Source organism: Anoplopoma fimbria, chromosome 3 (assembly GCF_027596085.1).
Source record: "Anoplopoma fimbria isolate UVic2021 breed Golden Eagle Sablefish chromosome 3, Afim_UVic_2022, whole genome shotgun sequence".
Lineage (NCBI taxonomy): Eukaryota > Metazoa > Chordata > Actinopteri > Perciformes > Anoplopomatidae > Anoplopoma > Anoplopoma fimbria.
The window spans coordinates 6,733,513-6,761,224 of record NC_072451.1 but is presented as its reverse complement, the minus strand read 5'-3'; the positions used below and the strand labels follow the sequence as shown (position 1 = coordinate 6,761,224).

Genomic DNA, 27,712 nt, shown 5'->3' with positions numbered 1-27,712 from the left:
TCAAGGTTGCAATGGGCAACAGACTCCACTGGATGGCACTAACATCTTTAGGCTTCAGGGTGTGATTATCACATTTTGCCTCCTCCAGGCAAATCATTAAAGTTTAGCATGTGAACCCTTTTTTTGTAAATTAGAGAACAATGAGAGCTTTTTTTTTTTTTTTTTTTTACTTAATAAATGTTGTATAAATACCTCGATGATTATGTACAAATAAATGATCTCTAATAGGTGAAGTTAACTCAAAAGCTCATGGAAAAGTTGATTCAGAGAACATAAAAAGAAAATATTAGAATTTTAAATATTTATTTCTTAAATATTTATATTATGTGATTACTGTTGTTCATTTTAGTCACTGCAGCTTCATTAATATGCAAATGTTTTTCAGTCCCTTCAAGCTACAAACGTGCACTAAAGTCTTACTGAAACACTGATTTGGTAAAAGTATATTGAATTAAATAGTGACTATTATTATTATTATTATTATTATTATTATTATTATTATTGTTGTTGTTGTTGTTGTTGTTGTTGTTGTCTACAACAACAATCACTGACTATAAAAATTGTGAAAATAACAAGTGTAAATGTTCAGTTTCCGAGAAAGGGCCACAACTGATTGACTAATTAAATGTTGTAAGGTTAAATTTAGAAATAGCCCATTAGTCACTGATGTTACACAACTAGGACAGATAGTTTAATCTTCAAGTAAGCATCGGTGCCTGTAAACGGAAACACCTCCTACCAGATCAGCTATCAACAGCCACTTGACATTGAGAAAGGGAAACAGACAGTCTGCCATTTAAACTCAGTGGTGCGGCCAATTGCTTCCAATATTTTCGTTGGAATAGGCTTAAACTGTCTGGCAGCTCATCGTGCAGACATTTATACAGTCATACTGTGCTATGACAGCACAGTAAATACCATGTGAGAAAACCTCCTTAACATCCTTAATTAATGCCCAGAATTTTCTCCTTTTTCCCTTCACCTCTGCGTCTAATATATATGATGACAAGAACAATAACATCACTGCTTATTTGTCATTTTGCAATCTCAGAGCATCATTGATTTGCTGTAGTGACAGCAATCCAAATAGTTTAGATTTTATTACACACATTAAAGAATAAATAAATAAATAAATGTAGATGTGTGGCTAAATCATTAAGGATTTCTCTCTAATAGCAGTTTATGCATTTAGTCTCTTTTTATTCAGTTTATTGTGAATCCATCAGTCCGTTGGAACAAACTTCCCAACTTCTAATTTTACATTCATGGCAAACAGGCTCAACTAAAGCACTGGAGACCGTAATAATAGTCTCAAGCAATTCACACATATTTATTTCTGCATTTTAGAAGCTTCAAGCCAGGGAGTGAAATCCGGACAGGTTGTTATAGCTACGCAATCCACAGGGGTTCCGATGTCTATTTAAAACCCCTCAGACCCTCCCTCTCTGCTTTAAACAACATTATATATCACACACACTGCATGCTAATGCCACCAATTCTCAATGAGCACTAAAAACACATCTTAAAATTAGCTCATTCTGTTGTCTGAGTTTAAACCGCCTGACTAGGAAACAGAGGGAACATATCATCAGAATTCCCCCTTTGGCAATACCTGCTGATTGGGTCCTAAAAAAAAAAAAGCAAAGCAGCTTTTAACTTTTTTTAATATTTGGCTCCCGAGTTCTGCCACGAGTAGTCGCGAAAGATAGATTATCCCTCAGTGTTTCTGGAGCAGAGAATAAAAAAAAAAATCCATTAGTGCAAGTTTGGTTTGTTTTAGTTATTTTTCAATTCATCTGTTAAAAAAAAATCTCAGTGCGCACATGAGCGCGCATGTAGGCTTTCTTTCTGCTGGAGAAGTTTTAGCGAAACTTTAAGGATGATATACCTTGGATGTTTCCTGTTGCTGCTCTGTGGGCTTACGCATGTCATGGCAAGTTATCCCATCTGGTGGTAAGTTATATTTTCATTACATCCCAGAACGAATGTTGATATTGTTTGTATTTTTTTTGTTGTATCTGCTAATGCGTTTGTGTGTCACTTTGAGTGGTTATACTTCTAATTTCGTTCCTGACAGCGGCGGAACATTAAGCTGCACCTGATGGTGAAGTAGCTGTGAGACGTTTGGAGCATTTAGATGAAATAATAAAAATAAGCTTTTAATTTGAAATTTAAAGCAGAGAGCAGCAGCTCTGTGGAAATTTGAACTAATAACGAAAAATAAATGTCTGTCTGAATTATACGTTTTGTTTTTTTTAATGCCTTGGACACACCAACATTTACAGGACGCACAAGAGCATTTTTTATATTTATATTCAGAGTGCAGCAGGTGCAAAGTTTGTGTTCTTGCAGTGTGTGTGTGTGTGTGTGTGTGTGTGTGTGTGTGTGTGTGTGTGTGTGTGTGTGTGTGTGTGTGTGTGTGTGTGTGTGTGTGTGTGTGTGCGCGCGTCCACTCGTGTGTGTATGGTTTTCAAAGTGGGACAGAACATCTTATTGCCCATTGTTTAACCTCAAAGCTTGGGACAAACTGATAATGTAAAACACGGTCTATTCTTTATGTCATTTTTGTTATTTATGCTAATAATGAGATCCTAAACACAAGATTTGAAGTAGAATCATATATTTTTAATTATCAGATTAGGGAAACTTCTTTCACTTTTAACAAAACATAACGGAAGGCTTAATAAACAATTCACCTGTTTGAAGTATGATAGCATAATTTGCTGTAGGGTATGGATGTCTCAGTTTCCACACTTTTCAAATGTATTTTTCTTGCATTTTTTTTGCTCTCTTGTTCAACACAACAGAAGCACAGAGTCACTGCAGAAAATGCACTAATTAGATTGTTAAGCTAAGGTGCAGCAGCCTTATAATTCCCGATTTTTTTTAAAAAAAACTAACAAATGTCACTAATTAGCATTATTTTTTCCGTTTTGAATAAATGTTCTGTCTCAACTTCTTCAGAAGTTCATGTCTGGTTGCACGGTTTTCTTGCTGGACCCATCAGCTACACACTTCAATCCAAAATGTCTTGATAGCACCAAATTAACTGATGTGTATTCTGTATTTTATAAAAAATAAAGGTTAAATATTTGCTTAGTTTTGCTTAGATATTGGGTGTACCCTTCTACTTCCTTTAATGGGGCTCCTGGTTGTAATACTGATGAGAAACTAATTACACGCACAGCTGGAAGGAAGTCCTGATATAAGAGTGGGTGGGAAAGAAACTGACCCAAATCTGTAAAGTCCTGCTACTAAAATTTAGTGCACAGCAGATGCTCTATCAACTTGATAGAGTTGATTTTATCACTTGATGAGCATGATTTTCATTTGTCTATTTCATTTTTCTTCTTAATGCCAGAGTGTGCTGTGCCATGCTCTGCTGATTGACACACGCATGCACACTGGCAGATGGAAAAAAAGATATCCCTTGAATTTCTCTTTTTCTTTCTTTTTATTTGTGGACGTAGTTATGACACAATGGAAGGCAGGTTTCCATTCTGGCATGCCCAAACTGCAGCAAGTCAAGAACTAACTCCTGTGTTGATGGTTTGATTATGGAGGGCTGGTCAGGTCTTTGATTGAAGAGTGTAACTACCGAGGCAAAAGAGTGGCAGGCAAACATAACAGGAGCGAGTGTGCTGTATCACTCCTACCAATACAAACAATCTGAGGTAACACATGAAGTCAGTCTTGACGTAATACTGAAGTTTTGTTTCTTTTCTTTCAAGACTTCTGATGTGTATTTTGTTTCGCAGCAACTCATCCCAAGTCAAATAGCGTGGTTCCTTTTGGATTGCGCTCAACGAGGCTGCATTGTCTCTCTGTTTTCAAACAGCATGTCAGCTATCTAAGAGCTTTCGCCTCTGTGAAAAGAAAAACTATGATGTTTTTCTGGCAGACTTTGCTTCAAGTGGCCATCGGAGCTGGATCGCACTCAACCCATGTGCCTCAGTAGTCTCTAGGGATAGGGATATGCACTAAGACAGGTTCCCGTCTGTCTCTACTCGACCTGCCATGACATAGCCTGGCTGCACCCGCCACCCCCTTCCCCAGTCCACCCCACCTTAGAAGATAAATACCTGGAGGTGAAAGCTTGCCGCACATTCCTTTTCCCAAACATATTCTCTTGATGTCAAAGTCGGCTCCAAGGCCCCAGGGCCCACAAGTAAAGTGGTAATTCTAAGGTACCCTGCTTGGGCTTGCTGAAATATGCATTAAACCTGTGCTGGATACACTTAGATGAGAGGGGGAAAGTCTGTACTGAGGCAAAAAATTTATATGATATACGCTTTACTTAAGTATTTATTTGTAACTGTTTTCACTGAGGGGTTCATTTGACAACATAAACCTTAACAAGTGTTAATTAGTGAATCCACTATTTTGACCACCTACACTGAATTTTAGTGTCTCTCTCAGCTCGAGTGAGGAGGATGAATGGATTTCTCAGGAATTAAAAAAAAATGATTGCAAAGCATTAAATAGATGTCACACAAAACAAGCAATTTTAGTTTAAATATTTGTCAGAGTTGGTATCCAACAATCCTGTTCTTTATGCAATAGTTCCTTCTAGAAATCATCCCTGATGGATCATGCCCTGCCTCATATCTTTGACTATTTTACAATACAGGAAGAGGTTGCATGGATTACTCAACCCCACTGAGACAGACACAAAGACATGCAAGAGTAGAACAACCGAAGCACGTTGTCTCATGATGGTTTTGTGTGACACAGCTCGGGAAGATGAGCTGGCAGAGAAGCATGCAAAAACACCCTCACAGATGAGTCCTGATGAATAATAAGGAACACTGAGGACTCTGGTCAAGAGCAAACTCCTCTATGACCTTTATTCTGCACTGTTTTTTGCTGTTGAGATCCATTTTGGTGCTCATTCACAAAAATCTTGATGACAACGCCAAGGATACCTCAGAGAGACAACATTTCTCCTTGTAGAGGAAAAGAAAGCAGAGGAAGTTTAAGACCAGAATGACAGGGGACCACTACTTGTAAAAAAGTGCAGGTCTGAAGGGCTTGTTTTCACCTCCTTTCAGTCCCAGTAAACGTCTCACATTGTTGAACCTCTGATGATTTGTTGTACACGTGTTTCTGTACAGTTTCAGCTCCGTTAGTTGTGTGTGTTAGAAGCAAACCAAAAGTCTGCACCAGTTTGGGACGTGGACTCAGGAAAAGATCTGGGAAAGATCTGCTTCAGTGTGTATGGACTGACAAGGGCCAAAGAGAGGTCATTGTGTAATTGTGTCCTTGTTTACTGATGGATGTTGCAGACAAACTACAGACAAATACGATTTCCTCTGTAGTCATTTTCAACTTGCCATTGCTCGCTTACTGAATGTCTCATTTATGATTAATTAGGGCGTTATGGTCTGTAGAAGTTAGAGGAGAAATTTTGTGAAGAAAAAACAGTGTGACACACAACTCTGACATTTGCTCGGGGGAAATAACAGTGGTTCACTCACCTGTCAGCGGTGGGCTTACACACACCTTGAAAAATTGAAAAAAAATAAATAATTCAAGGTCAACATGTTTTGCTGCCTTCTCAAGTGGTCAGCCAGGGGTCAGTTGGCTGAGGAGATATTTTTACTTGGGCTGTGAGCTTTTAAAGGAAGCAGCCTGAGGCCAGTGTCAGGAGTTTTGGTAATCTTGTTGTGATCAGCAATTAGTCCTTGAACAACAGTGAACAGGTCAACAGATAGAGAGCTAACCGAGCAGCTAAAGACTGCACACCTGCTCTCGCTCTGCATTTCTGCAATAGCTACAGTAACTATTATAAAACCTGTATCACTCAGGGGAGGATCAGCAGATTACTGCTGCCAGTGTTCGGTCTTTAATAGACAGTTGAGATGAAATGTAGACTTGTCTGTGTTGCCAACAAGCTACTTTGTTGCTACTCTTCATAGCACTTGCCAAAAATAATAGGAACTCTGCTATTAATAATGCTGTCATCAAAATATTCATTTTGGTGACAAATCATTAAAAGCTTAGCAGCTCAGGTCAGCGGGTCATGCATTTATGGAAAAATTGGTATTAGTTTATGTAAATTAATTAATAAATATTGCCACGAATGTAATTATGTCCTCTTTGAACATTGACATGCAAATCAAACCATTAATTCACCGGTAGTAAAAGTCAATAAGGCCCTCTGTGATGTTGAAACGCGAACAAATTGTCGTGTTCAAGCACAGAACAGCAAAATGTTTCTTAAAATTGGCTAAATTACATACTATGCAATGATACAATGTATATCCCATTTCTATGATTACCAGTTACTAAATATCCTAATTGAGAGGACACAGAAAAGAAAGACAGAGAGAAAGCAATAAAGGGAACGAGACAGAGAGATGTAATCAGTGAACCAAGTTTGCACTTGTTGTATCCCAGAATACCTTCCTCAAAGGAAAGGGGGGGGGGTTGTTCTGTGTTACACTTAATACACTCTCTGAAGTTTCAATGTAGGGTTTGCACTCTTATTACCTTAAGCCGAAGGCCTGTTAAGTGTGCGGACAGTTAATAACAAGGTGTAGTTTTCCAAGTTGTCAGCTTAAAGTCTATGAAGACCTCTAGATGCATTGTGGACTTTCATCTTAGACAGAAACATCGCCTGCTTCTGTGGAGCAGGGCTGCAATTTCAATACACACAAAGGCCAGGTGTCTGCAGAGAGGGTAGTTGAAGGGATAAAGAATGGACGCTTAATGGTAGCATCTGAAACAGCAAATAAACAAACTCAGACGTAAAATTACACTGTACTTGCCGCAGGAAATTAGTCTTCCACTTGAGAGACGTTGACTCAATAGATAAAGATCATGAAAATGCACTGACTCTGTGACTTTCCCTCTCCTTTTAGGTCACTAGCAGTGGGCCACCAGTACTCATCACTGGGCACTCAACCCATCCTCTGTGGCAGCATCCCGGGTCTAGTTCCCAAGCAGCTGCGTTTCTGCCGGAACTACGTAGAAATCATGCCCAGTGTGGCCGAGGGGGTGAAGATTGGCATCCAGGAGTGCCAGCACCAGTTCAGAGGGCGACGCTGGAACTGCACCACGGTCAATGACAATCTGGCCATTTTTGGGCCAGTGTTAGATAAAGGTAATGATACACAGAAATCACTTTCATGTGAATGTTTTTTTTTTTTTTTTTTTTTTTTTAAAGAGATTTGTGCAGTGTGCTCTATATAATATCATCAGAGTGCAAATATGCAGCTTTTTTTTTTCATGCAATGAATCAGTCGGTGTACCTCCAACACAGGTCTACAACATTCGTGTTTCAACTCAACCCCGAAAGAGTCTTGGCGTTTTCATTTGGCAACGTTTACTTGGATCATTTGTGATTAACAGACAAATCTTTCAACCGAGTTCACCTTGCCAGACTGTATTTTCTATAGTCCGACAAAACCAATGTCTTGGAGGCATTTGCAATAGTGCGACTTAAACCAAGTCCATAAACAGGTCAGAGTTCAATTATCAAAGTAAGAGGTTGTTCTATATTATGTCTGTCTCATATTTGCATTGGAAAAGTTGCACTCCCTTCGTGCATCATTCATTATGCTCATACAAATCCTTGTTTAAATAGACTTTAGACTGAACAAGAGCAGCCTGTATGCATGGAATAGAGTACACAATTAAGAGTGAGTTCTGTCTTGTTGGAGTTTTCTTTAGGAGGGAATCCCCTGTGATTGTTTTGCTGTACATTTTTCACATTAGATTCTGTGATGATGTATTAGGACTTTTAAGCACATGTCAATTCTGGTCTACTTACAGGATCAGGCTGCAGAAATCCCCCCCTGTGCAGACAGATTTTGTTACCTTCCGACAGAGCCAGGCTAACTGTTTCGCCCTGTTTTCAGTAATTTTGCCAAGCTAAGCTAACCACCTGATGTAGCTTTATATTTAACGGACAGTTGTCAACTCCCGGCAAGAAAGTGCATGGGGACATTTCCCAGTATTGCCTTAATTGCTTCAGGGACTAGAGCAAATACTTTTAAGAATATTGTGTCCCAGGAGGATCTGTTTTGTTTTGTGCCTTCTTTTTCTCGCCTGTGTTGCTTCTTGCTAACTCTAAAATGAGTTACAGGCTCCAAAATTGAGAATGCGCACTAAACACAGGAGTTGAGGGTCAGGGATCTTAACCTGTCACCTAGTTTACAGAAGATTAATGCGAACACAGAGGGTTGGAGGTTAGTTAGGGCAATTGCTTTTAATAAACTCCTGAGCCTGTTGATAGAAAAGGCTTGAGCTCAAGTAGGTGGCTAACGATAGGGGTTCTCAATCCGGGCCCTTTTGTGGTGCAAAATGCCACCACATCTCTCCCACTGCCTCCCCTCCCAGGCCCTTAATTGCAGGGGTACTGAGTGGAAAGAGGAGGCAGCTACTGGGCTTTAGTAAATCATTTTGATTGGATTAAGGTCACTGAGGCCCTTAATAATGTGAGAGGTCAAAGTGGCTGGATTAAGTGCCTTTGTCAGAGGCCAATGAGAGTGACTCAGGGGCTCACAGGCCTTTGATAGGGCTTAGTAGGAGAGGGCTTCCATTTCATTGGATTTGATTGATGCTGGTGTTTGTCTGTGCAACAGGGCCATTGTCCGCACTGGTGTCTGTTTGTCTGCGGTTCAGACTGTTGTGTGTCGGTTTCCTCCTTCCTTTTTGGGGGCCAAAGCTGAAAGGAAGAGTAGGTGCCTTTATAGGCTTCAGGGGCTTAGTTCCTATCAGTTAGCCCATCACTGCCCATGTCCTCCTCACCTTCACTGAGGACATTAGAAGTTTGTTTTACATAGGTGGATTAAGCACTGGATAAGTACTTGAAGAATGAAAGACATGGACCTTTAAGGAGAGGAGGCCATTCTGTGAATTGAGTTGAGACTACAGTTTAAAAGAATAGAAGGGAGATTTATTTGTTTCTGCTTGTGGAAAAATGCTTTGATCACTTACGCAACCTCCTTCCAAAAACAGATGCTTAACATACTCATGCAAAATGTGATCATACATTGACTTGACCACACAAAAACACGTCCATGTAAATGCACTTTGTCACGCATACCCATACCCATACCCAAAAACTCACCAAAACACGAAAGAGTTAAGGTACTCCTGCCTTTAAAATTAGCACATACTTCTATGTGCCTGTCCTTTCTCCCTTCCACATGGCCTGATCCTCTCTCTCTACGTTTGCCTCTCACTCCACACCCCAAATCACGAGCCCTACCTGTAGGCTATGTCTGCGTCAGCACTCATTAATTTACATTAACTAAAGTGTCAAAACATGCACTGCTGGAATCTGCCTGTGATGAAAGCTGATAGAAAGGTCCGCAGGTGTTCTTAGTCCGTGGAGCGGATCCCAGAGCTGTTTCTGCATTCTTTGTATTTACAGAACACCTACCAACTATATTGGTATAATCAGTCTCCAGTTTATGAGTCATATGTTAGAATTAGTGAGGGCAACTTTGCTACAAAAAGTGGACAGTCACGATTTTGCAGGTGTTACCACCCACACAGGTGTAGACATGCACCGTCACTATTCTACTTGAAACCATTAAATTCAAGTAAGGTTTACAGGAAACTCCTATTACGTAATATATGAAGCATTTGGAATGGATTGCAAAATATCATACTGTTGGAGCTCTGACTTATCTAACCTTCATTCCCTTTAAGTACTTCTTCCTTCCCTGCTTTTTGTATACCAGGAAATCCGCCTAATAAATTAACCTAAATCATTAAGTTCCAACTAAACTAACTGGGAAAAGGTCAGGTGATGTGGGTTACGACCTATGACCTGAGGATGAGAAAGTGTAACTATTTAGGATGAGCTAAGAGGTCTATGCTTCTCATGAGACGTATGTCTCAGCATGCTGGGGGAGGGAAACTAGCACACCGGTATATCATTAACTCTGGGCAAGAAAGAAAGAAGGGGTGTGGTAAATGGAGTTGATGGGGGGACCTTAGCCCCACTCCCTGCTGGGCACTGCTCAGAGCACAATATCCTCGCAACCATGAGATTAAGCAGGAGAAAAAGTGCTTTTCCCCATTCACACGCCCTTTAGATTGTTTTATTAAACCATTTGAATAGGGATTTCCCCGTCTGCCGACAAGCGGGGTCCAGCCAATGCATAGTTCTCTGTTGCTATGACTTAACTTGGTCCCCACTAATCACTGGCCAGGGCAAATTTCATATAAAATATCTGGGGCCATTGTGGGACTAACACAGCGTGACAGTGGCAGCACAATAGGGGATTCAACCCCCCAGCAGGTTGTAGGGACCACTTGGCCTGCCAGGGTCTGGCAAAGTTTGGTGGAGGAGCATTGTCGGAGTATAGTGTCCTGAAATACCTTAAATTGGAACTAATGGAAGAGCTAATGGAACAGCTTCCAGTTGAATAATTGTTATTACAGGTGTATTTGGCCCCTGTATAACCATAAAAAAAAATTCGAAATTTAAACAGTTGTATAACATTTGATGGCTTTTTTGGTACTGGAGGACAAATGCTTCAACAACACACTAGGTTCAAATTATGCCTTCAAATTGTCTCCAGTTTCACATTGTGGTGTTGATGTGTATATGGAGGCTCATAAACCATCTATGTTCTGTGAATGCATGTTTTAAACATTTTTAATGGTTGAGTGGTTAGAATAAAAACAACTGATTTTACCGACTAAAAAGTACAGGTTTGCAACTTATTGGTGAACGATTCTGCACAGCCAATAAGAGTTTAGAATTTTTCTATAAAGCAGAATAATTGCTTGGCATAGATACTTATATGCTTGAATACAGTTAGTCTGTTATACGTTTGCATCAACACTAGTCTTTGTATAATGTATGCAATGATAATTTAATGTAAAGAACTATATTTTGTGGAGTTAATATTCTCTGTATTTGTTGGAAATTAAGGCACTTGAAAGCTTTATTAAAGAGCGTGGTGCTGTCACAATATATTTCTTTTCCAGGTAAGCTAGTCAACTCACGCACAGATACACCAGGACATATTTAATTTGCCCTGGCCCTTCTTTTTTGCTAAATTAATCCAAAAATAATCTTCTTTCCTGTCCCATTTGAACTCCTCCACCCCCTTTTGCTCTTCAGCATCATTGGCAGTCATCCACAAGGTCATGTTTCCAATGAAGTCCCAGAGGATCCGGTTTTTGGTCCACATATCTTCACAATATTTATAAATAATGACAAACATTCTGTGACATGCTCAATTTGACTATATCTCTATGCAGATGATACAGTCTTGTATAGCAGAGAAGAATTTTACTAAGCTGGAAACGAAATGTTGGTTCAATTGGTCCTTAACTTGACATTTAAGATTTATTTAGGTATAACACCTGAATTTTGTATAGCCTCAAATCACAAATCAAAAATTTGCCTCAGAGGGCTTTACAACCTGTACACATGTACCTCCACTCACTCCAATTGAATCCTATACTTTGTCGGTTTAAGAGGAGGCATGGTGATATGTAATTAATCATTGTATACAGCTTCCTCGTGTTGTGGTTTACATCTGACATCCCTCAGCTACCTTGATTGCATCTAAACATTACAATATCCAAGTGAAATGGTCTGTCGTAGATTTAAGCAGGATTCCAGCAAGGAGAGCAGAGGTTCAGATGTATCGTGAACATTAGTAACGTTGTGGGTATTCAATAGCAGTATGAAGTGGGTGGTGGCAGCCTTGTGGTGGAGGATGCCAATAGACCTTTTCTCTTGCATCATTGTTCCTAATGCCCTTTAGTCCTCAAACTGGTTGGAACCTGCTGTACGGGAGGAGCTCCTACTCACTTTAGCTTTTATACTCCTCCCTTCTTTCCTTTTTTTTCTCGCTGTCCTTCTTGTTCTTTAGAGAGAAGCATGCACTGCCTCTTCACTATCAAACACATGCATACACACATGTACACAATAATTCTAAATGGCACTGTTGATCTTTAACCTTCTCTGTCGATTCATTTGCTCCCTGTTTGCTCAATTCATATATACACTTGGTGTTTTTAGTTTCTTCATCTTGTTCTCTCCGTCTCTTTACTTGTGACTGTGCAAGACCATACAAGTAGATATAATCAAGGCAAAATCCCTGTTATAATGAATTCTGTTAAAGCATGCTGAAGCGTTCAAAAGGTCTCATCTTCTCTAGGAGTGAAATGCTTTTTTGGGATGCATATCTGGACACTACAGACCCAACTCCATGTTGTGTCTATGATTCGTCCCTACAGTCTGAGGCAGTTTCCTAACCTTTCAAAAGCTTAATTGAGTCCCTTAATTATAGGCCTGTCAGGCCCGTCTCTTCCTCTCATCTATCTGGAGGATCCTGATCCCTCTGAGTCATCAGTTAGCTATGTCAGACAGAGGCATAGAGGCCTTGCTGGCCTTATTCAGAGACAGGATGATTGATGTCTGCGCAGAATGAACACACACCTTGGTAGATACAACCTTAACATGTGTAGCCTACTCTACAGCTATGTATAGTTTGTTTGATGTTGTCATGTTGGCTTTGGTTAAGAAACATTTGCCCATACAATAAGATAAGATAAGATAAGATAAGATAAGATAAGATAAGATAATCCTTTATTAGTCCCGCAGTGGGGAAATTTACAGGATTATAGCAGCAAAGAGGATAGTGCAAACAAGAGACATAGTAAATAAAATCATCAATCATACAAGACCTAACACAAGTTGATCTCCATATTAACAGGCGGTGACCTACATTCTCTAGCAATTACAGCAACAACTTTTCCTTCAGTTTAATCCTGAAAATAGCGTCAGGAGCACATTACTCACGAGACATCACACTGCAGGATCTTGCCTCCCAGTATTTTTCCAATGCTCTATGTCTTACAGATATCTGAACTTCTCTTTCCAGCCACTCGAGAGTCAGCATTTGTTCATGCTATCGCCTCGGCCGGAGTGGCATTTGCAGTGACCCGTGCCTGCGCTGAGGGTTCAGCCACCATCTGCGGTTGTGACACACGCCACAAGGGCCCCCGGTGAGGGATGGAAGTGGGGTGGCTGCAGTGAAGATGTGGAGTTTGGGAGCATGGTGTCCCGAGAGTTTGCTGATGCGAGGGAGAATCGCCCCGATGCACGCTCAGCCATGAACCGCCACAACAATGAGGCTGGAAGAATGGTGAGGTCTTTTTGAATGGTCTTTTTGCTGATTGTGTTGTAGCAGTTTTTTCTACTTTCAGATATTTGACACATTTTGTTTTCATTCTTAGTCCCTCAACGACAACATGTTCCTCAAGTGTAAGTGCCATGGGTTGTCGGGCAGCTGCGAGGTCAAGACGTGCTGGTGGTCTCAGCCTGACTTCCGGGTAATTGGCGATTACATGAAGGATAAATATGACAGTGCATCAGAGATGGTGGTAGAGAAACATAAGGAGTCCCGCGGATGGGTGGAGACCCTGAGACCCAAGTACAACTACTTCAAACCACCCACAGAGCGCGACCTGGTCTACTATGAAAGCTCACCCAATTTCTGTGACCCCAATCCCGAAACCGGCTCCTTTGGAACCCGTGATCGCATCTGCAACCTGACGTCCCACGGCATAGATGGGTGTGACCTCCTGTGTTGCGGCAGAGGACACAACACCAGGACTGAGAAGAGAAAGGAGAAGTGTCACTGTATTTTCCACTGGTGCTGCTACGTCAGCTGTCAGGAGTGTGTGAGAGACTACGATGTGCACACCTGCAAATAAGGACATCTGGTTCTCGCCTTTTCCACCAAAATGTAAAGACTTTATCAGGCAGAGGAACAAATACAGCAACTTATCTTAAAGACATGAGAGACTTTAAAGCTGTCTGACCTGTCCATGGACTCCAGACTTGGCAGACTTGGCCACTTGTGTTTTGTGCTGCAATACAAAAAGGAGCCAGTCTCTCCTTTGATCAAGGGTTGAGTAGATGTTGACATCACAAAGCCTCATCCATATGAACCGTGCAGATGGTGATGGTGACAACAATGTTGATATCTCTAGCAATGACGAAAGAGTTTTTTGACGTAGGAAAGTACTGTTGGCTAATTGACAAACACCATATTGGTGATTTTTTTCTTTTTTTGTGTTTTAAGTAGTTAGGTTTGTTGAGAATAGTCCAGCACTGCCAATGCTTTCAAATCTACGGGGCAAACAGTGAAAATGTCACGTTTTTTTCAATGTGTAATCATAACTTGGTTTTGCCACAAAAAGTGGCAAATTACAAGATGAGAAACTCGACAGCATGCATTCTCATCCTCAACATTATAAGTATGTATGTGTTTATCTGAAAGCTAACATCGTTGTGTGAATGAGTTTCCTTATAGTGTCAATATGTTACTTATGTTTGGGTAAGAATGCACTTGCACCTGAGTGAATGTAGTTATTATGCTGCAATGTGTTTACATGTTCTCAAATTCTTAAGCTAACAAGTTAATATCTGCTTTAAATTACTAATTTTATCTCAAGAGTAGACGTGAGCCACATCAACTCAACATCGACAAAACAAAAATATACACAGTCTGCACATTTCCTGAAACACCTGAAGCCCTGGAAGCTTTTTCTCAAGAGTAACAATGCTTTGAACAACATCGTAGTAATGACCAAAGACAAGAAAAAAAAACTGCCTGTAAGTCTGTGGTGGTCTGTAAATGAATCTGAAAGGTCAGCACTTGTGTCCCATTGAGAAATATGAAGCATGTTCTCCTTGTTTTTATCAGTATTAGCATTATCTCATGTGACTGGGTGTGGGGAAAACTGTTATTTATAAAAGGGATATTTCCACTATATTTTTGTTTCATTTACACGTGAAATTCTTATATTTTGATATTTGATGAAAAAGAGGGGAATTCTGTTCACCCTAGTAAAATAAAACACAAATGGCAAACAAACCACAAACTAAGGTGTATCATATAAGCTCTGTATAATGCTGTATAATTCGCAGTTGTGATAAAATGATGACCAAAACCTGTGCATGAGATGATTCTCGGCTGTGGCTTCTTGTTCCCGAAACTAAACAACTAGCATCATCACTGAAACTATCAATACTTCCCTTATTTTAATGCTGCTAAGTAAAGATAATATTTGTGTGTGTTTGTGTATGTGTGTGTGTTTAGGTCCTTACATACGGTATGTCTCTGTCCATTCGTGTTATATGTATATTCTTGCATGTATTGATTCTTTCTGTGAAAGAAATCTATTATATGTAGTTTTGAAAAAAATGTGAAGTTTTGACTAATTCTTGCATACAGTAAATCCCATTTTAACCAAATAGAGTTTATGTTATTTTAGTTGCCTGTGGTTTTGTAGTCATGTTAAACATCAGGGCAAGATGATTAATGTTGCTCACCCTTAATTTGAGTAAAAATACAACACAGTATTTATTTATTTGGAAAGTGAAAAACTACTGAAATCTGAGAAAAGTAAGATAATGTTTATGAAAAGGTGAGTGTGCCATTTTACTAATAGCCTTGATAAAGAGATGTGTAAAGTCACTGATGAATTATTGTTTACAGCCAATGTAATGTCTCAGGCATGTATAATAGGCTACAATTTCCCACCCATAATTAGTTTTCAACCTGACTGAAAAAAATAATGAGCAGCCATAACCATTTTCACATTTTAAGTCATCTTTAATAAATTACACAGCAAACATTATCAGTACTAGAACTGTTATCTGACATTTATTACTGTACACTTTATATGTGATTGATTGCTTGTGTGGACAATTTGCTTATGTTCTAATTTTTTAAGTCTTAAAATCCAAAGTTTTGTACAAAGTAGTTTTTGCGTTTTTATAGATTTCTAAAATTTGATGTTTTTTTATAATTATTTATTTCATGCTATGTACATATTAGTGAGTAAAAGTATATATTTGCAGAAATACATTTTTTTTAAACAGTGTTGTGAATTGTAACGCTGTAGCATTTTTACCTCATCTCTGTTTTTTCACTGACTGCACACAGGTATTGTTTGTCTCTCAGCCTGTAGTAGATTTCTAAAGTTAACTCTGTAACACCAAAATAAAGCAACATAAACAACCAAACGTGTTATTTTATCTATGACTGAACTTAACATGTGATAAATCATTTTCTGCAATTTTGTGAAACCTGAGCCAAGATGGTTCAATGGCCACCTCTGACCTATGCAGGCTGACCTGAGGGAAGGCTCCCAAACAAAGGTGTTTATAAATGTAGCACATGAATCTGAAGATGATAGCACAATGTGAAACTAGTAGGTAACATTATTCAGCCACTTGACAATGAAAACAAACTAATTTGAAACAAAAAAAAAAGACCTGAAGTCCTAACTGTCTCAAATTCAGACCATTTTCGTCAAGTCATTACTTTTTTTGATACCCTGAGCTGGTCTTGAAAGTAAAAATCATTTATCAGTTTTGTAGAAATGTGTGTATTATAGCTTGTATTGCTAGATAGAAGAAAATTAAATAAACAAGGTGTGTCACACATTGTTTACTATTACTTTAATGAGATGATTTTATGTTGGAATGGAATTATGAATGGTAGACTGACCAGGAGCATCCTAAATGGTGTAGTTTAAGTAATAAGTAATGACGGCAGTAGTGCTAGACTATAATTGGTTCGATGATAACAAGTCATGGAATACCGTGTTGACTTTTGTGCATCAAACATTTTCATGATTTGTTGCAGATCTCAGGTGCGAGAGATTGAAATTCAGACAGCACAATATTTTCTTGTTTAACATTTTACTATATAATGTTTAGATAAGGAACATGTAGTGTTGAGTCCAGATTCAACTGACAAGGTGGCAATCCTCAACAACAACAAAATATCTCATCAAAATAAAATACCTGTCACATAAAAACAGAAGCATGAAGAACACACTTCTGGAAGGTCAACAAAGTCAGAAACCTAGCCTTTAGCTAGCACAGAAGACACAGCCATGTAGTTACCATGTTGAATATTGAATAAGCTGCCAGACTGTCTGTCTGAGGATGGTGCCTCATTATGAAGACACTGTTGCAACCTATCATGGATAATACTGATGCCTGAATGAATGAAAAATCTAATCGGAGTCACACACTAATAGATTTAGGCCATATTGCCCAAACACAGGCTATGGACTCATCATAGGACGAAAGAAAAATAAAATAAAGCTGGACTTGTAATTTGATTCCTTTCAGAGACTGCAGAAGCCAGCTGTGCTTTTTGTAGAAACAATAATACCAGAGAGAAAAATCTCAGTGATGAGAGTTAAGAAATAGATGGAGCTTTGTTGAAGAGAAAGACCTGATCTCAAGATAGATTAGGGTTTGGATGTGAATAGAGCCCACCAGTGCTCCGGCTCAGCCGCTGGACCCCTGATAGTCTTTGAGCCGTGCAACAATGTCACCACCAGAGGCCAGGTCTCACTGCTATCTAACCCCATTATCTCACAGAAAGATTGATACACACCCCCTCCAGAGTGGAAGCACCACAAAAAGTGATACCCTTCCGTTCTCATTCATGTGGATTCATTAGTCCGCCCGCCCCCACATCAAACTATACTTTAAGCCGTCTTTCACAGTTTGTCCTACGACTGAAACTCATTACTTGGGTATACTTATTTTCCCAGACATTCATAAAAATGCTATGGCATTTAAATCCTGCCTCATGATGGGAAATGAATAAAGACTCATTGAAGACTCTGTTGTATACGAACTCCTGGGAGCCAGCCAGGTTCAGGTTTGGTTTAGTGACTGGGAGGCTGTCAGCAGCTCATTCCACACCTCGACCTTTGACACTTTTCACACCATCTGAATGGGAGAAAACAAGTGCAAAACATGAAACAGATCACAGGATGGACAGAAACTCCGGCCCTGCAGCAACGCCGTCTTTTGGCAGAAGGAAATGGGCCCTTCCCTTTAGACCAGACCCACCCAGCAGCTTTGTCACCCAAGTGAGATGAACATTGTTAGCAGATAGTTGCCAGAGGCGGCCTCGGTGGCTCCAGTGAGTGAGATGGCATCCTGACTGTGAGAACTTTGACGCGACCAGACTGCAAGAGGCACCACCCAATAACCATATAAATGGGATACAATGGGCCTAATTGCAATCAGTCGCCTCTTTTTTATGTCCTGAGTTTCACCCTGACATTCTCAAGAGCCCACTGCATGCATTTCAATAAAAGCCATGTTGTTGTGGGGCAGACCGAAGGAACATATATACAGTGGATTGGTGCAAAGGCCCACACTCAAATGACACGATGCAAATACTCCCACAGAAGTCACACCTCGGTCCCAGCCAGCTTTCTGTTTCACTCATCCTGAGGTCTTTTGATGTTATGAACAGAACAAACCAAGTAACAAACCTGCAAACTGGGATCGATACCTAATATGTTCAATTTGAGGTTTTATCTGTGTGCAAATGTTTAGAAAAAATTCAAAAGGTGATATATCAGAGAGGCTCAGCTGCTTTAATGCTTAACACTACAGCTCAGAATGTAACTTTAAAGAATGTGATTAACAAAGCTGTTCTTGTTTATAGCCTCACACACACCAAAGGTGATGGGCCAAAACTGAACTACAGAGGGGAAGTGCAGTGTGTGGGCATTTCATTATGTAACTGACTTTGAAGCCAATCTTTTGATGTCTATGTGTTCTTCTTTCTGAAATGAGATTACTTGGATTCGGTATGTCTTTAACACATTTAACACATTGGACCGTCCAGATTGGAAGATTATTAAAAGTAAAAATAGGTTTGTCATATGTAAATATTCCATGAAAACCAGTGTGACATACTGGCACTGTCTAATTTGAGAGACCTACACGTGATTACTGTATTTCTTTTACAAATTAAAATATTGCAAAATGAATCCCCCTCAAAGTGCCTTTATTTTGCCTCACGAGTCCTGTTTTATAAATGTAAGTGATATTTCTCACTTCTATTTTCTAAATAAATAGATCCTGACAGCACTCACACCTTTATCCAACACTTCAGCCACTACATTCTAACTTAAGATCCACCAATGTGTTGTTTATCACACAAAACTAATCACTTTCTTGCCACTTTTGGATAAACACAGATAAAATAATATATTATACAGTTAACTCTAAGCACACAAAACAAACCATTCTCTAATGGTTCTGTGGAAACACGTTAACATCTGTAGAAATCATGGCATTACATTTTCTCTTTTACAGCCAGGGAGGGTAACGTGTGAAGTATGTCACCTGCCATGAATGAGGATGATGGGTTATCTGCAAGATTTCTAAAGAGGGCAGCCATCATCAGAAGAGATGTGGCACCTGTAAAGCAGCCTTATCCTCTTTTGAAGTGTCTGTTTGTATTGTTGAAGCCAACAAAGGAATTTTGCCACCCCTGTACTTACAAGAGAACATTAGTCAAACAGGGGGAGATAACAAGGGGAGGAAGGGGGGGCCGATATGGGAGACATACTAATGCACTACACAGTCTACAGGTGCGTTAGCACATGCATGTGTGCGCATTTGATTTCCACACTGACTGCTCAGACTCTTCAGTTTGAGGAAGAGTTCTTGTGTTTAGGTATGTTGCTGTATGATGTGGTCTGCTTGTGGTGGTGGTGGTGGTGTGCCAAGCCTGAAGGATGACAAGGGGTCATCCTCCAGATCAATGCAGGCTGGGTTGTAGTGGGGAGGAGGACGCAGACATGATCACTCATTAGTCACCTTTTCACCTCTTTGTAGCTCAAAGCGGGTTCAGCAGGTAGGATGAGCATATATGCATTTCTCCAGTTGGGTCTGATTCCATATTTATAGTTCTCCTCTTGTATCCATGCAAAGACCGAGATTATTTATTCACATGTGGAGAAGTGGTTCCATGGATTTTTTACTAGTGGGAGGAATCCCTATAAACTAGCTTTTTTTTCTTCCTGTAACCAGTGTAGCATTAAAGCATGTTGGAACAAGCTAGCTTGCTAACTGAGAGCTGGCTAGTTAGCAAGCTTGCTAATGCTAATTGCTTAATGCTACACTGGTTGCAGAAAATGAGCCGAACAGGAGGCCGGTGGCCAGCAGCAGCCCTGGGTCTAACTGTCAAGCCTCGTTCTCTGGCTCCTTTACATGAATGGAGGAAATAAAATGACTCTGGATTCAGCTAATAGTGCATTCGACTGCAGCCAGGACACAGTCAGCCTCAGTAAACAGGCAGCACATTTGAATGTCAGTGAAAACATTATTTTATAGCTGTGCATTCATCTGCCATCAAAGAAAATATTAATGTGGAGGAGAACGAGATCTGAGCATTTTTTGAACTTTTTCAAATGAATCAGAAAATGGTCAACGTAAACATTGAATACATAAATGGCATTGTCATATTGTCAGTCAGTTACACGTAGTCAATAATTCAATATATCCTGTGTCAAGCTAAACTTATTCTTGCATTTATCGTGTAAGAATTAAAAGGTTAACTTTTTTAATCATTTCTGTAGCCATCTGTCAATCAACAGATCAACTTTTGAGTCAGTATGTTTCAAACTAGCCTTGGAAGATAAATGGAACTTTCTTATTGTTACAGCCATTATTGCAAGTAATAGAACCTATATGTAAATACATATAAATGCTCTCACCCTCCATTGTCCTATTGTTATCCTATTTGATTTCAATGCATCTTTCCATACAGGAGCTCAACTAATAAACAAACATGTACATTTGTAATTATTTGGTTTAATGCAAACCATTTTGGGAAATACTTTAATCTAATATTACTTTACCACAGACTTGTTTTTGTTTTCATATGCTTACACCTTTTTTAAAAAAGCTCCATTCTTGGTGATTGGAAAAACATCAGCTTAGTGTAGATTGGGAAAATTGGGAAATGTCCAAATTCATCCGCATTATTGTGGACATGTCCTGAGTGAGTGAGATTGGGTGTATCAATTACAAGGTGACTAGCAGGGGAGATGAGCGGGGTTATCATTAGCAGGGACTGGCGCTGGCCTCTGGTAGTTCCAGTAATTACCTCACAAAGGGTGGTGCTTGCCTTCCCACTGCTTTTCCCACACTGCACTCCAGGCTCAGAATTCCAATCGGCCCCAGACCTGCAATCTCCACGGTTTTAGACAGCAAATTACTGACAAGTCCCATTCTTCACAGCACTGTAATTGCTTTTTAGTGCTGCTTTTATTGAGGCAACCCCAACCCCCTTGTCCTTCCCCAAATAAAGCTAAGTCAGGGAAGGGGCGAAGGGTTAATATAGATAACATTAGTACCTAATTGGAAGGTCTTGGACTGCAGGAGAGATTCATTCAAGTCCTGTCATTTTTTAAATCTTTTGCAGTCTTTGAGTGAAAATAACTGAGTTTCTGTATTAAACCTATTTTGTTTGCTATTGTATTTATAGTTCATTAGTTTCACATCGTTATGAAGGTAGATGCAAACTCTGCAGTACTGCTTCTTCGTATTTCTGCTCCAAAGAAGTGATGTCATAAAGGCTCTTCACATCCGATATAAAGAGAGGCACCGAGTATCTTGGCTACTCTTCGACTTAAATCACTTCGTGTTGTCTTTCCCACCCCAGCGCATTACTCTCTCAATCTATCACTTTGTGGAAATCATTAGTCTCCATGTCAATACAAGCTCCGAGTAGAGAAAACATCTCATTATGGGACTTAAAGAGATCCGTAGCATTCTAGGCTCTCTCAAGCTGTTCTTCCTTTCTTCAATATAGTTACTTTCCATTCACTCCGAGGACAAATTCTCAACGTTCCAATGCCGGACAACCAAACAGTTGCCATTTGAAATGAGAAAAAGAGAAAAGAATGGAAAATGGCTGAGGGATTAGAGGATCTAAACAGGATAAAGGGATAGGAGATTCTTGGTGTGATCCAGTTTAGTTTGAAAGATGGAGGGTCTTAACAAGGATTTGAGACTTTAGAATTCATTGTGCCATTATTTCCATCCTGTGCAGTTTCAGCTAAATTGTTTGCCGTTTTTTGGTCCTTGCAATCCAATAGTTCTAAACATCTTTACAAGCAAGTTCACTCACAATATTTCAAATGATTGTGATATAGTGTGCTAAATATCCCTTTATTTAGATTTATAACCATTTCCAGTTTGTTTCCCACCCATACTTTTCCTATTGATGTGGACATGTAATTAAATGCATTCACAAAGAGGAAAACTACAGAATGCAAAGATGAGATAAGTATGGTTTAAATGCTGAAAAGTGATAATACACTTCTCCTGTTTTCTGTCCATGCATCAAACACAACTACATCCGGGCTTTATTGGCGGAGCAGACGAGTCCCCTTGGGCTACAACCTGCAATTGACTTGGGTAGCAACCTAATTTGCCCGTGCCCTTATGTGTCCATCTCCTTGTCAGTCTGAGCAGGTTGACACCTTTGACCCTGTCAGGGGTGTCAAATAGCTTGTCAGAGGCCTTCAATAAAGTACAATGACAAGCCCTCTAATGCATTACCACACGAGTTCCAGCCAGAAATTAGAGGCTGTAGCCTCTCCAGCCTCAAGGCAGACAGGTGCGCTGTGAAGCAACACACCACATCACACACACACACACACACACACACACACACACACACACACACACACACACACACACACACACACACACACACACACACACACACACACACACACACACACATACAAATAAGCCCTTCTTATCAAACCAATGACCCACAACACAGCTTACATGATAAATATCTTTGTCTATCTAACATCTATGGAGTAAACCAAATATCACATGCAAAGATTGAATTATCAACTGTCCAAACTATCATAACGTTTTCTGGCCTGTGGCGCACACACTTGCCACCAAATTCATCATTCAATCATTATTCAATTATTCAATCAGTTAAGGATTATCTTCAGTTGTCAGTAGCAATAAAAAACACTGTACGTGGACCACCTTGAGAGCATGTTAGGCCTGTCACCATGAGGCCTCTCTAAAGGGCCCAAAGGGCCACTTACAATCAACCTGTCAATGTCACAGATGCCTGAATGCTGGAGAAATAGGATGAGACTATGTTACAAATCATTTGAAATCAACATGACAAGTGAAAAATCACAAATGCCAAATCTGGACACCTACCTGGTTTTGATGCCACAGGTTTTGGTTGGTGCTGGTTGGTCGTTGAGGCCCTGCTTCGACATGCTGTGCATTCCAACCAATTATCTACCCTAAGGTGCAACAGGTTCACACTTTAATCTTTGATGCCTCCTCCAATGGGATATAGCTGGATTTAAAACTGGGATCAGGGGTGGGACAACCCTTAAAAATCTGTATACACAGCAAACATGAATCAACTTCAAACCGACCCTGTGAGGGAAACAAAAAAGTATTTCAAAGAAATACTTTTATCTTCATTGTTGTTTCATCTTGCAATGGCTCGTCATAGCCCATGTGGTTGCTTGAAGCAAGTTTCAAAGAACAGACGTAGACTCAAATATTACATCAGTCAAAAGGTCCTTTGAGTTCATAGAAGGTGAAATGTTCCGTTAAATGTAGGTCATTTAAAGGGGTGCTGAGGATTTGAAGAAATGGACCATGGTAACCTCACGTCCAACCAAGTCATCGTTCACCAGGAAATCCAGTTCCCTGGCATGGATGTTGCGTTCTATGTGTACCCTTAGACCATGCCAGTATACCCACTTCCTGCAAGCCACGGATTCCCATTCTTATTCCCCCCCTCCGACGCCAGAGGACCCCAATGTCCTTTCCGAGGAATTGCGTCCTTGAAGAGTTTGTCCCAACCATCTGTCACGGATCCCCAATCAACCCTAATGGCTCCCACATAAACTAGACCAGTTGTCGTCATTGGAGGAGTGAGCTGAAAACCAAATTGTTTGATTACATCCATGCTATTCTATGTACAGTTGCACAATTAGCCCACATTTGAATCAAAACACAGTTAGATAATAAAGAAGATGATTTGTGGCATCAAGGATGAAGAAACTTGTATTACACAAGTTGGTTTGTGACCGACTTACCCTTTTTTCTTATCCAAACATGTGGTTTGTATGCATTTCATACTCTTCATCGCTATTCACCTTGTTGCCTTTGTGTCCATAAACTGTGACGCAAAATACATGAGAACAATCTTCATGCGGTAATGACTCAATATGGAATCGAATATTTCCGCATGTACCCGGGGCGGAGTGCAAAATGTTATGTAAATCCCCTTAACGACCTTTTCAGGCTACCGACAATCACCATACAAAGGTGATTGGCAGCCGACACCGGTGCACATTTATCCTTTTGCCCCAGCCTGTCTCTCTCTGTAGCGCCCCCTACTGTGAGAGGCGTGGGGTAGGGTGCCCAGTGGCACTTGTTGCCAATGGACGAAGCCAGCATGGATCCTCTCATGGCAACGATGCTGGTCGTTGTAATAATGTTTGGTTTGTTTCCTGCTTCACACCTCCTTTGGAATTTTGCCCGACCTATAATCCAGGACATGAGACGCAGAGGGAGGCATCCCATGCCTGTCCATCCGAGTTCCAGCACTGCTTAGCCCAAACCAGCTCCTTTGTACGATTCACACAGCGGTCTATTGGTTGCCTGTGGGCCATTTCATAATGTGCTTCTATTATCATGAATATTATGCTTATTGAAACCACCACCTCGCCATTTACGCTAAATCCAAATCCAAAATAATTTATTTGAATACAGTTATATTTAAGGATTTGGAGGCTCACAAAACTGCATATAACACATCTCCCTTATGCATACACTTTTGTGCATACACACACATTATCTCCCTCTGTCTCTGTCACACACACACAGGCACACACACACACACACACACACACACACACACACACACACACACACACACACACACACACACACACACACACACACACACACACACACACACAAACACACACACCAGATCAGCGTTCCCAAGCCCCTTACTGTGCGTTTTTATCCTTGCAAGGCCTCGTCTCAGAGGGGAGTAAGGCCCCTACTGAGATCCTTATACCACTTCCTACTGAGAAGCCTGTTTGGCCCCTTGGCAGCCCTTTTCCATTCACAAACTGCAGACAAGCATCACTCTCTGCCACATCAGCCATAAATGTACTTTGATTTGGGTATGACTGACTCTGGCTAACACCTCTCAGGTGATGATGTAGTCTGTACACATTGTCCAGACGTTTACAAAAAGCATATTTTTCCTGCGGAAAAGGGGTTACATTGAAAATCTCCTACTGTAGCTGCCGCCTCTGTAGCCTTGACCCCCAGGTGGGAATAGGTGTTCTGGGGACACATTTGACACAAATAAAGAAGGGATTTGAATAAGATGAAAGAGAGAGAGAATGCACAAGTGCATGTGTGGAAGAACATTTGTCAAAGCTTTTACACGTGGTGCCATCAGAATTTGTTTGTGTGTTTGTGTGTGTGCTTTGAGGGGGTGATATATACACCGCCCCTACTATCCTATTTCTAGTCCACATCACAACTGTCAGTAACTAGTGAGATATGAAGCCGAAAAGGAGAAACGATGAAGGAGGGGAGCCCTTTCAATGGATATTACCGCTTTCCTGTGGAGCACGGATGGGTGGATTTAACACGAACCCTAGGATCCTTACTGTACCTTCGGCTCACTTCATGGTACGTTATAAATGCATATTATGATTATTTCAACCCAATAAAGTCAGCTTTTTTTTTTTAATTTGTCAGAATCCTAAAGAAAATGAACTAAATCATCAGCTGCTATTGGAGATATTCTTAAAACTTAAAATTTCCCCTTTTGATTGTTGAGCATTGTTTCTGCGTTATATATTTCTTTGGATTCAAAATGTTTTAAAACAACATGCCACTCCGTTTTCAGCCCTCAGGTATAATATTTCAGCACTGGGAATACTTCCAGTCCAGATTTATGAATTGGCTACAGCAGAAGATACAGACGTTATATAAAATATAATTTTGACAGCTTTTCATTCAGCCTGCATCTGTGCTCTGACTCTGACTCTGTGCGTTTGACTTTTGCTTTTTGTATTTCCCAGCTATATTGAGGATCACTGAATCAAACAACAGCTTGCTAAAGTTAAGCTCTTGTCTTTTACTGTATTTTTAAGCCCATTTCAGTCCATTTTGCTGTAATTTAAGAAATATGGTGGTTATTGGCCCAATATATACTGTTGCAACTTAAAAGGAAAGTTAGAAAGAAAAGATGCTAAACAGTTCCAATGTTACGCAACAGGTTTTGCTCTCATACCAATGTTTTATGATGATAAATAGGAGCAACTTTACATGGCAATAAATATCAATGTATTTGCTTCAGATCATCCAAAATTATAGTACAATGTTGAGAGTGAAATGCTTTATTTTTAATAACCAAATTTCCTTTTACAAACTGCACACATGATCATACAGTATTACATATTCATGTTTTTTTTCTATCTGATAGTAACACATCTCACAACTCAACACATATTTATCCACTTATACACACATTTAATCTACATACATACACACTGCTGCATACATACGCATGCATACACCCCCCCAGAACAGTCCACAGTTATCTACCTTCAGTCATATTTCCAACTCAAGTCCAGTGGGATCGATTGCATTGTTTCAAAGTGAGAGATGAGAGAATAAAAATGTTTGTAAAATATTTCAACTGAGCCACAGACAGCAAATTTGATCTTTTCCAATTTCAGAAATTGCCTTTAAGTCCCTCAACCAGCCTCCAAAGATGGCAATCTGAGGTGATGAGTTCAGAGTCAGTTCCAATATCTTCCATGACGAAATAATTTATTGCATCCCATTTTCTTTTTTTCCCACCATTCACCTGACAATTTGATACCCAATTCAGTTTCACAACCTGGCCTGATATCATGCAGAGCAAGGGGAGTAACTGCTGATAAAAGATTGCTTATAAAGAAAAATGAGCTTTTGACAATTCAGTTACTGCAAGTAGATGGTCGAGGCCGGAGTCCAGAGGAGCCTGCGTAAATGCCTGCGTAAATGCCAGTGTGTTGGATTAACAACGTTGCACATTCTAAGTATACATATAAGGGGAGAGCATTTATTTTGATGGATTGTTCTCTACCTAAAGAGAGGGATAGGCTGTTTCATCTTACATAGAGTGAAAGGCTTTGTTGTGCAAATGTGACTTTCCAAACTTGTCAGTGCTAAACAAACTTTTGCAAAAGTCTAATTTATTAAGTATGACTTTGTAGACAAAAATGAACACAACCTATTTACTGTGTTTACCAGAATGCAACCTTTTATTTAACTGAAAAAACAGTCTTGTGTAATTTTAATTTTAATTTTAATGTCATGTTTTTTTGGTTATTTAGAATAGATTTTGAAAAGCTTGGACTAACCCATAGATTGCAGAATTTCCCTATCTCAAAGAAAAGCACGTTGTTTGTTAAAGTCAATCCAGAACTGGTGTGTGTCAGAGTTTTGTGTTTTCATCTGAAGACGTCTGACCCTTTATGAAACCTTTGGATTCATTTTATTTAAATGTAGGTTCTCTAAGAACTACTTCCCTAATTGTTTGAAAAAATAAAATAATTTGGGTTCAAACAATATCTGCAGAAGGTAAAAAAAGATAAAGAGAGAAAGTGTGTAGAGTCTGAGGATTTAGTTTGTTGTAAAGAATTGCTACTCAGTAAACACCCTCCACACACAAATAGAAAAAGGCAGCACTTGCTGTGAAAATATGCTGAGAGCCATGGCAGGGCAAAACCACAAATTATGGTTGCAGAGTGAGACAGCATTATGAGCCTTCCCTGTGTGGTCCATCACCAACTATAGACCCTT

The 27,712-nt window shown here is 39.9% G+C and overlaps 1 protein-coding gene across 1 annotated transcript; it reads left to right on the top strand.

The window, feature by feature from the left end:
• Window positions 1-1,823: 1,823 nt before the first annotated feature.
• Window positions 1,824-13,698, top strand: wnt3a (wingless-type MMTV integration site family, member 3A). Its single transcript, XM_054625667.1, is given in 6 exon segments — window positions 1,824-1,850; window positions 1,853-1,953; window positions 6,864-7,105; window positions 12,864-12,981; window positions 12,983-13,127; window positions 13,219-13,698. Coding segments are annotated over 6 exon segments (1,113 nt in total).
• Window positions 13,699-27,712: the final 14,014 nt, after the last annotated feature.